Source organism: Typha latifolia, chromosome 4, assembly GCF_019914945.1.
Source record: "Typha latifolia isolate L0001 chromosome 4, TyphaL0001v2, whole genome shotgun sequence".
Lineage (NCBI taxonomy): Eukaryota > Viridiplantae > Streptophyta > Magnoliopsida > Poales > Typhaceae > Typha > Typha latifolia.
In genome coordinates, this window is record NC_133089.1 from 2,098,113 (window position 1) to 2,114,521 (window position 16,409).

At 39.2% G+C, this 16,409-nt stretch overlaps 2 protein-coding genes and 1 long non-coding RNA gene across 5 annotated transcripts; 1 reads left to right on the plus strand and 2 right to left on the minus strand.

Annotated features, from left to right (window-relative positions):
- Positions 1–38: 38 nt before the first annotated feature.
- LOC140786476 (uncharacterized) lies at positions 39–4,811 on the plus strand. Of its 2 annotated transcripts, none has more exons than XR_012108641.1 (3): positions 39–265; positions 803–2,697; positions 4,657–4,811. It is a non-coding gene; the product is annotated as an uncharacterized lncRNA (long non-coding RNA). The 2 variants fall into 2 exon arrangements; XR_012108640.1 differs by lacking the exon at positions 4,657–4,811 and having other exon boundaries at positions 803–2,224; positions 2,298–3,648.
- A 550-nt stretch (positions 4,812–5,361) lies between these two features.
- On the minus strand, positions 5,362–8,049 carry LOC140786475 (uncharacterized). The gene is made up of 2 exons (XM_073134932.1): positions 6,823–8,049; positions 5,362–5,614 (listed from the first exon to the last, which is right to left on the minus strand). Exon 1 carries the CDS (start codon positions 7,577–7,579, stop codon positions 6,836–6,838), a length of 744 nt encoding a protein of 247 aa, XP_072991033.1. The 5' UTR covers positions 7,580–8,049; the 3' UTR covers positions 5,362–5,614; positions 6,823–6,835.
- A 2,693-nt stretch (positions 8,050–10,742) lies between these two features.
- LOC140786473 (UDP-glucuronate:xylan alpha-glucuronosyltransferase 1-like) lies at positions 10,743–15,639 on the minus strand. 2 transcript variants are annotated; one of them, XM_073134931.1, is made up of 5 exons: positions 15,424–15,639; positions 14,788–14,884; positions 13,372–13,575; positions 12,429–13,066; positions 10,743–12,077 (listed from the first exon to the last, which is right to left on the minus strand). In XM_073134931.1, the coding sequence occupies exons 2-5, from the start codon at positions 14,847–14,849 to the stop codon at positions 11,068–11,070; spliced, it is 1,914 nt and encodes a 637-aa protein (XP_072991032.1). In that variant the 5' UTR covers positions 14,850–14,884; positions 15,424–15,639; the 3' UTR covers positions 10,743–11,067. The 2 variants fall into 2 exon arrangements, with proteins under 2 accessions (XP_072991032.1, XP_072991031.1); XM_073134930.1 differs by lacking the exon at positions 15,424–15,639 and having other exon boundaries at positions 14,788–15,385.
- Positions 15,640–16,409: the final 770 nt, after the last annotated feature.

Here is a 16,409-nt window from a genome sequence, read left to right on the forward strand (position 1 = left end):
ACTCAGCTTCGCGGGTGTGTTGTGTATGTCCTTCTCAGTAATTTCCAAATCCGACCGCTTTCGTATTTCGCTTCACTTTTCCGCCATTACTCGCCTCGTTAGAAGCTTCTTCTCGCGCTCGAGAGGAACAAGGAAGAGAGAGCGCGGGCTCAAGCTAGTGTTAGGGTTTCGTTGGATCGAGAACCAGAAACGAACTCTGGCAACGGAGCTCTGGCTGTTTCCGGTTAGAGTCCGGCCCTTCGTCTCTCTCGGTTCGCATTCCCTTGTAAGGTTTCTTGATTTTTGTACGAAATTATATTGATTCGTGCGACAAACAAGGATTAGTAAGGCCTTCCTATCATATCTCTGCTCTTGTTCGTCGTCTTGATCGGATTGGGAATAGCAGGGTGTGATCTAGGTTCCATTTTTCTCATGGAATCGAGGTCTTGTGACGTGTGGGTTTTGAATCTGATCTTGATCGGGCTGTGAAGGAGATGTTAGCTAATGAGGGTGGAGAGATCTTTTTAGGAGGGTTGAGGATTTAGGTTTCTTGAATTGGTGGCAACGGGATGGTGGCCAGTAGCTCCAGTCCGAGCTCATCGGCTCCCCTCACACTGAGGAGTGTGAGCAGCCCCAGGGTTCCATCTAATCGGAGATGGTGGATTCTGGGGACTTCGTTTAACACTCTGGCTCTGAGTTTTTCCTGGTTTCAATTGTCCTGGTTCTTGGATGTTTTTAGCCTCGTCTCCTATGAAAGCTATTCACCACAATAATTACTATGTAATTCCGAAGGTCTTTTAGAAATTTAGCTCTCTTTGTACAGATTGTCTCAGCTGAAGCAGAGGATGATAGTGGAAGCTTTGTAATTCTAGTAAGAAGTCATGCCCTGGTGCTGCAGAGAACATCTCCTGCATTTAATTGAAGTGTCCCAATCAAGGCGAGTAGCATTCCTATTACAAATTTTTCACATTTATAGCCCTGAAATCTTCATTGTTTGTGTGTCCGTTCCTTGATTTAGATATTGTTTATAACTAATCCATGATTCATCCTTCAGTAACCAGCAGAGGGGCTAAATATAATGTGCTTATGACTTATGGAGGTTAACTTGACACCAATACATAACTGATGAGTTATTAACATTAAATTTTCACATGTTTGAATGATTCCCCTCTTCTCCCGTTGAGGGTGCAGTTATTTTTCACCATGGAGTCAGGACTTTAGTCACCAGCTTAGTGTGGAACCTGGTACTGAGGACTTTTATGGCAAACAAGATATCTGAATTGATATCCAAAAACAAGTGATATGGAAAATAAACAGGTTAATTGGGTGTATTCAAAGGATCCATGATTAAAATCTTATTTACTGGTCTATTCAAGCATGACAAGGGAGTTGCCTAATCCTTTCAAATGGCACCCGATCCAGTTTTAAGTCTGAATAGGTTCATCCTGCTTTCCTTTTGAAATATTTTCCTTTTGAAGTGTTTTCCATTTGATGACTTTCTATTTAGTTTAGGATTTGATTATTTTCCTAATTGATTAGCATGACGGAAAAACTATTTATATACTATTTTGGTTCTGTACGAGGAAAATTATTTTGTTTATGAAAAAACCTCAATTGTTGTTAACTCACTAACTATATTTTAAATGGTGGAGTTTTTTCTTTTTAAGTAAAGATGAACATGGCGGGATTTGAACCCATAACTTCTCGTTATGATACTCTAAAAGCTTAAGCGGTTAAAGAATGATGGTTTTTAGATTTTATATTCTAACAGTTGTTTGGAAAAACTTTTGGTCTCAAGTGTGCTTCTTCACGTGATTAGTTTGATATGTATCTCTTTGTGACCTTTGTGAGTGGTGAATAAGGAGCCATTTGGTATCTCACATGACCATCTAGAATGTTGATTGTGCATCTTGTTGCTCCGTTGACAATTGCCTTCTTTCCCTAGATATTCCGGCATCAACAAATGTGGTGTATAACTATTGAACAATTCAGGGATTAAAACTTTAATAAATCTTAGTTTACTTTGTGGTGCATTTTCTTTTAGGGATTACAGACTTGGGATGTATGGTAAAGCAAACCTAGCTCACCAAGTTGAATATAGTTGTAGCCTTGATGCGGATCAGAAGTAGGTGTTCAATGGGAGGTGGGAGATAATGAGATTTCTCTAAACATACTAGAGCTGAATTCAGCATCTGATATTTCAGTGCAGCTTGATTTGGTTTTGATTGGAGTAGTCAATGCTGAGGTATGAGCAAACTGGTGATACTTGTATATTGGGTAGATAACATTTGAAAATGAGTACGTGGATTTTCTACCAGATTATGCAACTGAATCAGTCAGTTGTCTATGACGAAGAACTGCTCAGGACCTATATGCAATGACATTTTTCTGGATGATGAGGGAGAACAGACGAGCTGCTTCAAATTGGCAGATGAATATATTATCACATTGCAATGTATGCGGCAGAAGTTAGGTAAGAAACTACATCTAACCAAATATTTCCTTAACGTCTCTGTCTTCCTCTCTCTAGTCCATTATGCTTCAGTTTATCCTTCTCTAAGACTCCCTTGTACATGGTTCCTGTGCCTTCATAATGAATAACTCTTGTATCTCTTCTCTCAAGAAAAGGGAAGAAAAGAAATGAAAAGGACAAACTCGTTGTGGATTAATCGGTGTTGTCAGTAACTGCTAGCCCACACACACCTGCAGTGAATCTAGGTAACTGCTTTCTTGTGTTTACGAGGAAAGGGGGCTTCTCTTTTGACTTGTAAATAAGATTTGTTTGATAGAACTTCTGGCTTTCATTAGTACCCGACTCTGAATTAAATTGTTGTGGGGGTGGCTGCTAAGGCCTTAATAGTACTTTCAGCCATTTTACAATTTAAGCGCATCACTCTTCTGCCTGTTAGGTATAAATATTAATCTTGTTCTATTACCGTCAAATAAACACCTTTTTGCATTTATGCATGCATAAGTTTTAAGTCTTTGGCTGTCCTCTCCTATCTGGAGAAGCTTGACTCACATTTGTATCAATATTACTCTCTTATAGACATTTGTTATGAGATATGCCTGATACCTCCCATGAATAGCAAGTTCAAACTACATGCAGAAGAACTTCACATCTACCTTAGAACTAGCTTCAATATTTAGCCACAGCTGCTGCAAGTAGAGGGTTGGGTCTGTTGAACAGATCCTGTATCCGAGTTGGAACGTACTGGAGTCTTGTCTTAACCTTAGCCCAACCACATTATGGGCTCGGGGTGGGCTACTTGGGGCTTGAGCTCACAGGAGGGAGAGGGTTTCCTTGTCTTTGGGCTAGTTTTCTCTTGTTAGTTTAAACAATAGGCAGGTCTAGGAGATACAAACTTTTAGGAAGATACGGTTACACCATTCTAAAAGCTTCAGATAATAATAGAGTGGGTTTCAACATTTAAGATATACAGTGGACAAGTATAGCAATTTGATATGCTTATTCAGAAAATTGGGTTTTGAAAGGGTTATTTAGATAATATGAGCATATTGTGATGCTCCATCAAAATTTTAAGCGAAACTGAAATGTTAAGAATGCCCAAAGACTAAAGCGGCATTATAGCGAAGCTACACTCAAGGGATGCTACAGTAAATATGTAAGACTGATACTTATCCACTGTTGTATTGTTAAACGGATAAATAGTGATTGTTTTTGTTGACTTTGGAAAACTAAAGCCTCATTTGTGGCCTTATATAATTAGATGAGATATTTAAAATCCTTAGTCTTATTTTTAACTTTCTAAATATCTAGATAAAATATTTAGTAGCTTTGGTTTTATTCTTTAACCTTCTAAGTATTTTAAAGAAGATATTTAAAAATATTAATAGTTAAATATAAAAGCTCAAACACTTACTTGTAAAGGCATCTAAAGTTGGGAAATTGAAATATAAATGAGAATTTTACAAAGAAAGTTTATCTGTTCTAACTTATTAAAAAAAATTCTCTTTTTTTATATTTATGCTATATTTATTTTGAGGTTTATCTTATCTTGTGTAGAAGGTAGAGTACCACCCAGACAAGAAAATTAATCAGAAAAGTTAAATTTGTGACAATATGATGCTTTGCCTACTTGTCCGAGTAAATTTCCAACATTTTAATAAATAAAATTTCCAACATGTCCTCTATTGTACTGGTAGTAGGCATATCATAGTCAGTGCTGCAGAACTTTATACGAAGATGAAATATTTTGCATTAATGGAGGTACAACTGCTGCATCTTGCCCCCGTGAAAATACACTTGCTTAGTTTGTAACAAAGCAAATTAAGATAATTAATAGGTAAGAGTATCTAATTGGTGAAACACATAATGCCTGCATCTTCTTTAGAAGGAAAACAGTAGGATAGGAAAGGGCAAAAAAAAGGGCTTATATTTGGGAGGGCTAATCTCAAACAGAGATTGTGATGTTATTATTGGTATTTGGTTGATCAAGACATTCTCATATGAATAAACCTATTTCTCCTTGCTGAGCAGAGATAAGGATAGATTACTATCCAACTATTGACACTTATCGGTATTTGTTATTAGTCGCGGTTAGCCGGTTATCACTGTCCGAGACTTGTTTATTGATTTACTCTTCTTATCTGTGAACAAAAAGTGGCAATAAGAATTACACCAATATTTTTTTATAAATTAGTTGGGGTTGTCAGGAGTCACGGAGGATTTAAATTTACGAGGCCATGCACGTGGGACAGGAACAGGGATTTGCCACCAACGGAGTTTGCCATTGGACGTCTCTCTCTCGCTATATATCTGCAATCAATTTCATCTTCTTCTTTCTTTCTTTCCTTTTTTTTTTTTTTTTTTTTTTGGCATAATTTTCTCTCTTAACCTTTATTTTATTACAGAGGACATGAGCCAGATCCAAGGAGAGATGTATCAGACCAGCGCGATTTAATGCATGATTGGCTGTGGCTGTCCTGAATTCAATGCAGTCTGATAAGTTTTTCTATGCATTTCTACTAGTATTCTACATTTACTTCTCTGGCACAGATCAGATGGTGGACAGGAAAATATTGTACCTACCCAAGAGTACTGCATCTCTTTCTGTACGTGCCACGCATAGGCTGCAACAGTACTGGAGGAGTAGATTGGGTGTTACAATGACCAGATCTATCTATGCCTGTTATGGTTATTCTTGTGTGCCTCTCTTTCGTTCCATCTTCAAGTTAGGAGTAACTGAAACAAGCTACTAGAGTTGAAGTGCATATGAATAAACGATTCATTTCATGATCTGGCTCAAAGTTTGCATCCGCAGATGACTTTGTTTGGTGTTTTGGGTTGGTATGTTTATTCTATCGACCAACATTTATTCTTCTCTCACTAAAAGCCTGTAAGACTTCTTGCAAAGCTACTGATCATAAAAAGTTGTATATAAGAGAGCGATGCATGCACCATCTTTTTTCGGTGTTTTATTTTTATAATACACGTAAGTAATGTCAGGCTGATATCTAATATACAAGAATTGTGCTGTGAGATGAGCCACTTATTATATGCGACAAATCATTCAGGAAGTGCACAGGATTTTCATTTCTTTTCTTCTTATTCTTCTTCTTTTCCCTTTTAATTTGCAGGTGCAATCATTGCCATCATGTGAGATTCAATCTTCTGCAAATAATGAGTATCACTTTAATTATGCACCGATAAGTGGAAGATGTATAGAACCTTCCTTTGTATAAATAACTGCATAATTTACAATAAGAATCTAACAGATAAATTGCAAGTTCTGTGAAAAAGTTATCAGTACAAAGTTGGAAAACGAATAGATTGACCTTCCAAAACATCATACGTATGGATTCAGCCAATTAAATGAAAAACTTATGATCATATGGCTTAAGAGAGAGAGGTATGTTATTGTAAATTTTTTGACTGAAAGCACGACTTTGACGTCGATCATTACAACTAATTAACCTACCTAATGTTCGCCAAACTTGTAAAAAAATCTTTAATTGTTCGATATGGCAACATTTGCATATGTTTCTTTTATTTAATTAAGGATCTAATCTTTAGCTAACTACGATCTCTTTCTTCGATAATTTTTAATAAATTCGATGATAGATAGCAATATAAAATAATTATTTATTTCTAATAACGCTGATGATGTAGACTAGCTAGTATGAGATGATAGCATGATCTTATCAATGCTTCCCTAATTTGTACCTACAAACCCTAGACCCAACCAGAGATAGTGAGATGCATGCACAAAGCTAATGCTTCAATACGCCAACATAGTCTCACCATTTACCGTTATATTCCTTCACGACGCACTAGATAACCATAAAAGTATGCGTATATTAATATATGATTGCAAAACCCTAATACGCGTCTGCTTAGAGTCATACATATGCAAGAGAACTGCAACTGCCACGAATTAGATTCTTATCATCTACCCTACATGGAGTAAATCCTTGTTCCTAGTTCCTGGTACTTGTACTAACTTAGAGGATCTCTAGTGTTAAACTAAAGAGGAAGTGACGGAGAGAGAAGAGAGAAGAGAAGAGAAGAGAAGAGAAGAGAAAGAATTTTCCTCAAGTTGTAGCATAAAATATATAATCAGCTAGCACAAATTTCAAAGCAATCATGCACCTACGTGATGACCAAGTAGCAGTTATCATGATACGAATGCACACCTAGCTAGTCAACCAAATTGTAACAAACTAGTGTCATATTACAACAACATAAGAACACCACGACAAGAACCCAAGAGAAATATCGATCATGCGCTGCCATTTATATACACACCATGCACCTAACTCTCTTGGGAAAAAAATTATAATCATAATATCGAATAGAATTCATTAATCGCTAATAATTACCTTAGTAATTAACTCAATGCATCCCATGGTTGCTTGGCCCTCCACTGAATCCAAACCCCATGGAGGAGGAGGACGACGAGGACGAGCCGTGGACGTCGGGCCGGATAGCCCAGTCCACGTGTCCGACCGGGTGAGGGCTGAGTAGTCCGAGATGCGCCGCAACGGTCGGCGGCGGCGGCGGCGGCGGGTTGGCTTGCAGCTCCTGCACCTGCCTCTTGAGGAACTTGACGTAGCGGATGGCCTCGTCGAGCATCGACGCCGTGTCCATCTTGGTGCCCCCGGGGACGAGCCGCTGGAGAATCCGAATCCTCTCGCTTATCCTCTCCCGGCGGTGGCGCGCCGCGATGCTCTGGGGGTCGTCGCTGATGCGGACGTTCCGCCGCTTCGGCTTCTTGATAGTGGTGGGGTCGATGTCGACGGGCTGCATGGCGGCGATCTTGTACATCATCTCCTTCATGGCTCCCAACGCTTCCTCCTCCTCCTCCTCCTCCTCCTCCTCCTCATCTCCTTCTACCTCCTCCTCCTCCTCCTCGTGACCTCCTTCTAGTATTCCTCCTCTCCTTCGGATGCTTCCTAGTTGAGGAGGAGGAGGAGGAGGAGGAGGTGTAGAGAAGTAGGTTGGGGAAGGGAGATGGGCATGGAATGGCATCAATTCGTATGGCGTTTGATCGAATTCGTAGAGTACTTGGTGGTTACCCATGGGCATCTCAAGGTCCCATGAGCTACTACTGCTAATGTTGTGGGTGATGTTATCCATATGTAACGTAGTACTTGCAGTATGGGCTAGCTCTGTACAAGGGAAAAGTGAGAGTGTGAGAGAGATGGAAGATAGTATCTATCTATCTATCTATTATCTACCATGAGACTTCACAAAGGTAAGGAGGGAGGGGTTTATATAAACCAAATAGGAGACCAAGGTGGTGTCAAAGGTTTGTGATTGGGTGCTAGATAAGGTTATAGGAGATCTCATAGAGGAGGAGGAGGAGGAGGAGGAGGAGGGGAGAAGTTGGTAAAAGGATCGAAAATTATTTTATTACTACTTAGGATTTGGTTTGGCTTGGAACTCTGGGAAGGTGGGGGTATGTTTTTACTTTAGTCTACTGAATTGGATACGATTAGGCAATAAAATAAGGTGGTGGTAGGCAAAGATAGGGAAGCCACCAAATCATCAAAAGCCTACAGCTGTGCTCCCCTCGTGAAGGATTGCAGGCTTTTGCACATCCCTAGAGTTTTCCTTCTCCTCTCTCTCTCTCTCTCTCTCTCTCTCTCTCTCTCTCTCTCTCATTCTTTTCTTTTCTTTTTCTTTTCTTTATGTGTGACGAATGCAAGCATTTATTATTTCCTAGGGATTACTCTTTACCCACTCAACAAAACCTTTCCTTACTCTCCTATTGGTTCAACTGCTATTCTTCAGTTTTCAAGTTATATATGTGTGTGTGTGTGTGTGTTATAAGTTGGAAGTCTCAAGCTATTTAGATTAATTCGTGCTGAGAATCGACTAAATTTACTGTATCTAAGCTATCGAGGAAGCAAGAGAAGACAGTTGACAGAGGATATTACTAATCTTTTTCAGCTTGTGGGGGCAAAAGGAAATTATCTGTCCTCTCTTTCTCTATCTCTCTCACACACAGATACACAACAATAGATAAAATAATTTAATAAACAACTCTATATATTACTGTCGGCAAACTCTTTTAAAGGTACCAGTTGCAGCCTTTCCACCACCTTATTAAGATAAATGCAGACGTTGAGAAGTCAATGTACAAATTTGCTAACCTAAGTAGGAGCTTGCAAATTATCAAAAACAATGTCAGAAGACTCTTTGATGAATATATTGTTACTTCCCAGTAAAGTGAGACCACTGTCCTTTAAATAAAGATCATCATGAAAGTCCTCTGGACAAATTAAATGAAGATGCTGTCATATTTATTTATTTGCTCCAAGTCAACTGGTAAAAAAACAAACAAAAAAAAAGGAGATAGTTACCAAATTGGAGAAGGCATTTGCTTGTGCTATCCATACAAGACTATTAGAGTTATCATCAACTCACAATAAATCCCCATGCATGATTCGACGCGATGACATTTAGAAATGTCATCACGCATGCTTAAAGATAAGATTGCAGTCTTGCATCATCAAAGCAAAAGAATCTTTGAAAAACAAAAGTTACCATAATGTTGGATCACATGAACATGTATCTGATAGTGAGAATTCATGCATGATCGTGTACACATAGAGATAAGTTTGCAGTTTAGAAGTTATTCCCTCTTAGTCAAAAAAGGATTTACTTGTAGATCTCATCCACTCCACTGCATTCCACTTTGCTTGCTTATGTTTAATTTCTTGGATCAATAAGATCATGACACTATCATAGATAGTGTTCCAAAATGCAAATCAAACAGTGTTCTTATGCATGGTAGATGGTCTCTCATATGTGACCACTAGATCATTAATTTATTCAAAAAATTTAATCTACTGTTTTCTTAAACGATATTTGAATCTATGACCTCTTTAGCGAGCTGAAATTAGAAAGCCGGAGATCTACATTCACGAAGTAGTACTTACGTACATGAGAAGGGAAAGATGCAACTTTTTGCATTCTTTTACAAGTTCATTTAACTCACACACTGACACAAAGAAACAATCACTGTGGACTATATCACTAAAGCAATATTGATTCCCACTAGCATAGTAAAACAAGCATCTATATATATGCAATATAAAAAAAAAAGCACGGTGGATTCCCCCTAGCTATGATGGTTGTTATTATTTGCATGATAACAGTGAAGAGAGATCGAGCAAATTAAACTTTTCAATAAAGGCCTCTATGCAATAGGATCAGATGAAAGCGAGAAATGTGCAGACTCATGTAGCTGTCTCTAAGTTCTCCACTTTATCTGGACCTTTCCTTGTTAAGGAAAGGCTACTTCGATTCCAGGATGGATTGAACCAAAATCCCTCCACCTCCACTCTCAACACATGAGTGAGGACTACAAACGAAGTGGGCCTTTGATGGTGATGGGGGAGCTAGGAGAGACGAGCACATCAATTTATTAGGGCACTGAATTGAATGCTAGCTAGCTCTCGATCCCCAAAGAAAATGGAATTAGATGTGGGTTGCTTTCAATTTGCTAACCAAATGGGAGAAAGAGGAAAAAGAATACTACTGGCAGTATTCTCATTAGTTATCTTGATAACAAGTTCAAAAATGACCCAGGGTAAAAAAAAAAAGATCTAATTTCTTTTGCATGTTGATGGGTTGAGGAGATGGATGGACAGATTTTGGATGTAAGTTGGACATGACATGAGCAATGCACCCAGCGGGAAGAGGATGGGGTTAATGCATGGAGAAAGGGTACATTAGGTTGGTGTGGGGAAGAGAGAATTTAAGCATGAGAGGACTTTTAAAAAGTTAGAAACACTAGAGGATATTGAGCTTTTCAAGGTACTTGCATGGGTGTGGTGAGATATAGACTTTGTGGATAGGAATCCACGAGTTGGTTAAGCACCACTGGGCTACTGGGCTCTTTTATCTACAAATGCTACGACTGCTGGGCCTTCTTAAATAACTCATGACATGGTTGATGTGAGCATCCTTACGTAAATTTGCTTATTGCTTCGTTACTTGGCATCTCTGGAATATAGGAAGTCTGTCTCATTAAGCAAATACCAAAGGCAAATTAAAATATAGTTAATGTATCATTTACGCTGGGGATTTACACCAAGTTCTCTTTCTTTGTGCATCACAATCATTGCACTAATTACTTCCTAATTTGTCCTTCTACCCCTGTAATTAGCAAAGGAATTTTCATGTCTGACGCACAGCGACGCCAGTTGAACAACAAGATTACTGCTTATTACTATGCATTTAACTTTTGTTGAAACAATCTGGAAACAAAGGAATTTACACAACGTCCTGCTTAGTGAAACCAACTATCCTCATATTGGCTTTAATCAACTAAACCCATGAAATCTTTACATCATATGAGGTACGACAGTTATCCTAACAAAATGGCAGCATCAATGAAATTTTAAACCCCCCAAAAAAGAAAAATTATAAAAGACCTAATATGGCCACCTTTATACTTAAGATGCCCCCCTAAGTATGGATGAGCTTATAAGACGTAACTCAAAGGGATGAACTATTCTGAGTATCGAATTTTATCAGAGAAAGAAAGAAAGAAAGAAAGAGATGAAATTAGAGAGGAGCTATAAGAAGATTTCAGATAATTTGCTAGATAGAGACTACTGGCTGTTGTTTGGTTTTGCTGAGGCTGGGCTTGCATCTGTCCAATTCGTCTCACCCCAATGCAACAGCATCTTGTCCCAGAAGCAGAACTTCTCGAAACAGACATGCAGCCTTGTATCAGTTATATTTCTCGTCCAATGTCCATCAGAGAAGTTTGCCTTCTGAGCTTGCCTTCTCTCCCACTCCAATCCAGCCTTTTGTTGCGTCCTCAGAAGACAGAACCGGTGCAAGTTCTCAGGCATCCTATCATGCGCTCTCCACCACCGAGCATGCGCGGCGTCACTCGCAAAGTGCTGCATTGCACCTATATTCCAATTGCAGTCGTAGTCTCGGAAGCACAACCATGGCTTGACGCCCAAATAATGAAGGACATAAAGAACTGGTGGGTCACTCCCAAACATCCACGTCTTCTTTGCCTTCATACTCTCGGTGTCCCCCTCCCAAAAGTGCTTCAAGAAGTTCATGTGCCTAGGAATGCGGTGCCACCATGTAAAGATCTCATTCAGATACCCCTGGTCTCCACCATTGTAAGAGTGAATCTCATTGATGTGTTCCATTAACAGATTGAACGTGCAATTTGAAGGCTCAATGACCATGACACCGGAGTTGAAGAGAGTAGCGTCGTTGCCGGTGGCAGAGATCTCTGGCATTGCAAATAGGAAATCAATGTTCCTTAGGATGAGGAGATCGGCGTCGATGAATATGATCTTGTCATAGTCCGTCAGCTGCCATAACCGGAACTTGCTATAGTTCCACTCGTTATAGGCATCACGCTTAGCCTTTGGATTCCTGATCCTTTCTATCGTTCTGACCTTCCAGCCTGCAGCTTCCAGGCCATTTCGATTCTCGTCACTTATACTCTCATCAACAAGTATAACCAGGTCCCTAGTAGATCCCGCTTGCCGAATGCTTTGAGCTGCCGTGATCGCGCCACAGACATACATATTTGCTGAATGAAGTATCGTAGCATATGCTTCTCGGCGTCTATCCACAGAGTACAACCGTGCTGCACGTATTCATTACAAGCAGCTAGTGAATCTTTGAACAGGGATAAAAAGACAGACTGTATGCATATAAAATGTGGACTTCCCCTGGTTATCTACAAACAAAAACAATTACCGAAACACTCTGACATCTTAACTAGTCTATAAGAAGAAAATATAATGTAAAATTAAGTGGACTCATGATGGGTGCACTTCAAGCATAGATTTTCGCGGAACCACTTTAAAGGATTCATTGCCTAGAATAGATAGATCTATGGCAGGCCACGACGAGGAATAAAGATTTTGTGATTTCCCATTTCTACGTTGAGCTGCAGAGGTGACAGGGAAAAGAATTAGACAGGAAAGCGACTGACCTTTTGCTTTTAGTGGGACTGCCAGTTCACAGGATCCAACTGGAAGCCGGAGCTTTTCATTCAATGATCTCAAGTCAGGCTTGTAAAGCCAAGCATTTCCTTCCCGTTTGACGAGGTGTTTGCATCCGAAAAGATTTGGAATTGGAAAGCAATCCGTTATGAAAAGCAGATGGACCTCGTGGTTGCCTTTTGCAGAAGCCACAGCCAATCTGGCCGCTGAGAGCTGCAAATGCAGCCGTGCAACATCTCTTGACCAACCTGCTGACATAGAACATGGAAGCTTCACTGCGATAAGGTCAAATCGAGACCCTGCGGGCGCCTCAGGCTCAGGAAGCGACGGGCAAATTGGCATTTCAGTTTCTTCCTCCTCATCGATCCATTCGGGATATAGGCTTTGCCATGTAACACTGCTCTTGGCAGACTCCAGTTGCACAACAGAAGAGTCTGCTTCGGGTAATATCGACTGCCAGGAGCTAAGCTCAGTAATGTTGAAATTCAGTAGACCAACTTTGAGCTTTCTTTCTTTTCTTTCCATATTTTCAAGAGCTTGAGATACATGATCCCATCGAATATCCACGTATGATACATATCGGCTATCTAATCCTCTCCTGTCCCATATCCACCTAGCATCTAAGAACCTGCATTCCCGTCAATAACCAATTACAAGTTATATCCTTCGGCATAAGTTCAATATAAAATTTCCAACAGCACTAAAACATTCAACTTTCGAATGAGAGTCTCTTCAACTTTTTGAGACTCTAGATTCCAGCTTAGTACTAACTAGAATCACAAGACATTGGTGGTGTTGAGTTCTGATGCTATTGTAATCTTGTCTTCAATAAAAATAAATAAAAAATAAACCAGCTAAGAGAGCTTGGTGTCATAAATATCAACCATCATTCATGAATCAAGAAGAGAGAAAGGAGCATCAGCTCATACATACCGAGAATTGGAGTGCAGTTGATGCTCGCTATGGACTGCTGGAGAAAATTTGAGCATTATGATGGTGCCGCATATGATAGTAAGCAGCACAACTTTTAAATATCGAAACTTGCAGCTCGAGTTCCTTCCTGAAATAAGAACATTGAACTTTTCCACTTCCTTCAGAACTCTGCTCCTCTGTGACCTTCTTTTAGTAGTGTCGTCACTGAATTAGATAGAAATTCATAAACTGTCAGCCAGTCAGAAAATAAGTAATGGCCACGAGAGGCTCCGAACTGATTAAGTTGAGCATGAATCAAGGGAAAGTATGAAGATCATGTCAAGCCAAGCATATTTTTGCTCCAATCTAAGTAACATAGAAGATCTCTTATGCAGAGGGGAGATTAAAAAATCTGACAAAGCCAAGCTTTAGATTTGTTTGAATCAAGCATCAGCTCACCAAGGTACAGAATTCTGGAAAAGCTTGTCAAATAAGTAGTTCTAATAATAAATGCTGAGATCCAATTGCATTTCAGATGGATACGGACTAAAAGCTTATGATACTGGTAAAAGCAAAGCAGAGAGATTACATTGAAACGAACTATTGTTCGAGATAGTTACTTCAAGCTTTTAAAAAAGCTTTGAAGAATTCCTGATGCAGGAAAAAAAAATTTCACCGCAGAAGCCAACTGAACTGAAGGCAAGATGTCGCAATTTTTCCAATATCCTTCAGAAGGGGCTCCATAAAATGATTTTAATCTACTCTTCACTCATGGGAAAAATGAATCAACTCTAATACATGTCATAGAATGTCAACCTGTATCAAAGAAGCTCACCTCTTCAGAAACATGAAAATCTAATAAATCTACTATCTATCTAGTACTATCCAAAATTCCCAATTACAATACCCAGTTTAGGATAAAAGGTTTATGAAGATATAGTGAACTCGATAACTAATACGGATTACCTCGTGACACAGGAGGCATAATACCACATCGAAACTTTAATGAGAAAGGAGCATTAGAGCATGGAAATATGCTCAGCTTCATAACCAAAGATTCCGAAAAACTTGAGCACGGAAGATGAGTAATTAGAAAAACCATCAAGATGAGCTTGAAATTAACTAATGGGCAAGCTTGTTTATTTAATGCAAGTACCCATGTGCTCAGACAAGGTACACAATACGAACACAATTTGTCTAAAAAAAAAAGCTACTATGAAACAATATCAAATATAAGAGCACAATCCGACGTAGAACTAATCGAAAGGCCCGAAACACGGCCATTACTCCATCTAAAAGAATATTCCCAAGAAACTTACATCAAAATGAATCTAAAGATGTAGACTTTACAACCAAGTAACAAAAATTAGAAAGAAAGCTGGATGAGTAACCAGAGGAAACGGAATCCAAAGGGAAGGAGGAGCAAGGGAAGCTCACAATGATCCAAGAGTCCGGTACCGCGTCTCCAGAGAACTCGGCGACAACATACTCGCTCTCATGTCGATCCGGCGGCCGCCGCAGTGGCACGCCTCATCTGGCCCGCAATCAACACAGAGTTCCGTGCTCATGTTAGGATGTCTCAGAAGGAGATATCAATCACAGATCAGAAAAGAGTCTAAGAAGATTGGCATTGTCGACCAGAGAGCACCCAGGGGGTTAAATATAATTGAACAAGATTGGCGAGCATAAGAAACGCTTTAAAGAAGCGGCCCCAGAAGTCACAAAGACGGCCCCATCACAAGCAGTAATAAACGCGACGATAAAATATACAAAAAAAGATTAAAAGAATAAGAAAAAACCAACCAAGAAAGACAGAGTCGGTGGCTCAGTTCATCAAGAACTGGTCAACACTTTTTCCAACAGTGAAATGCTGTCAAATTTTATAAGTAACAGCAGGAAACAAACAATGCCCAGAAATTGTAATCAACGAAATCAACGTAAAAGATTAAAAAAAGAAAACTCATTTTGACAAGAAAAGGGAAAAGTCTTGGGACGAGGAAACTCAAATGCCCAGTTGAAAATTTAACAAAATAAAGCTATAAAGCGTTCACAAGCTAAGATATCAGCCAGTACCCAGATAGAAGAAGAATAGCCAAACAGTCTCGGAGAGAGTGCGAGAAGTAGCTCGCACAATGCCGGCCTTTGGGCTCGCTATAAATTCTTGGTCGGTTTCCTTTTACCACTTCACCCCTCGCAGCAAATCTTTTCGAGGATTGGCCCAGAAAAAAGAAAAGGAATTGGTGACCGGTGTTAAAAGAGAAGAATCCGAGCAACCGGTGGTTGAACGACAGAACGATGGTTGGAGCCAGAAAACGAACCGCGTTCAATAATTCCTTTTTATTCAGGGGGTGGTTTCACAAAACATATCTATGCTGTACTAAAGTGAAAAGAAAACTTCCTACATACGTACGTACATACTCTCCTAGGAGCCAAATCTTCCATTTATTTGGAATCAGATCCTTTCCATTTTTCAGGCTGTAGGAACTCACAGCATCCGGGGTATCTGGCAGCCTAGGATTAGTGCTGAAGTTATTCCACTCCCCATTTATTACTGCTTTAAAATTGGTGATCGATCGGTGATCTGTCTCTGTACTCTTGGTATGGGCCGTATTAATTGATCAAATAATACACACGGATGTTAATAAAATTCCATTAAATATTTATTTATTTTCTCTTCTTTATAGAGAAAAATTACTTAATATAAGATAAAATAAATAAATAAATAAATAAATAAAAGCGATGTTTTAACCCAACATTCAATCCAAAATTTGCTAGCTCATAAGCTTGACAATTACATATTAAAGCATGTTAGAGCCTCTTCTTCTTTTCTTTTCTTTTTTGTTTGTCCTTACCTTTTTCTATAATGATTGATGATAAAGCTTAAATTTTTCTTGCACGAATATTAAAGCGAGGATGCGAGCCCAAAACGTTATCCCTTTATAAAGAAAGATTTCATATTACATTATTGCCGATCGAACAAGAACGACAACATTAAAGATAAAAAAGAGGAAGAGGAAGAGGAAGAGGAAGAGGAAGAGGGAGAGAAAGAGAAAATCGAA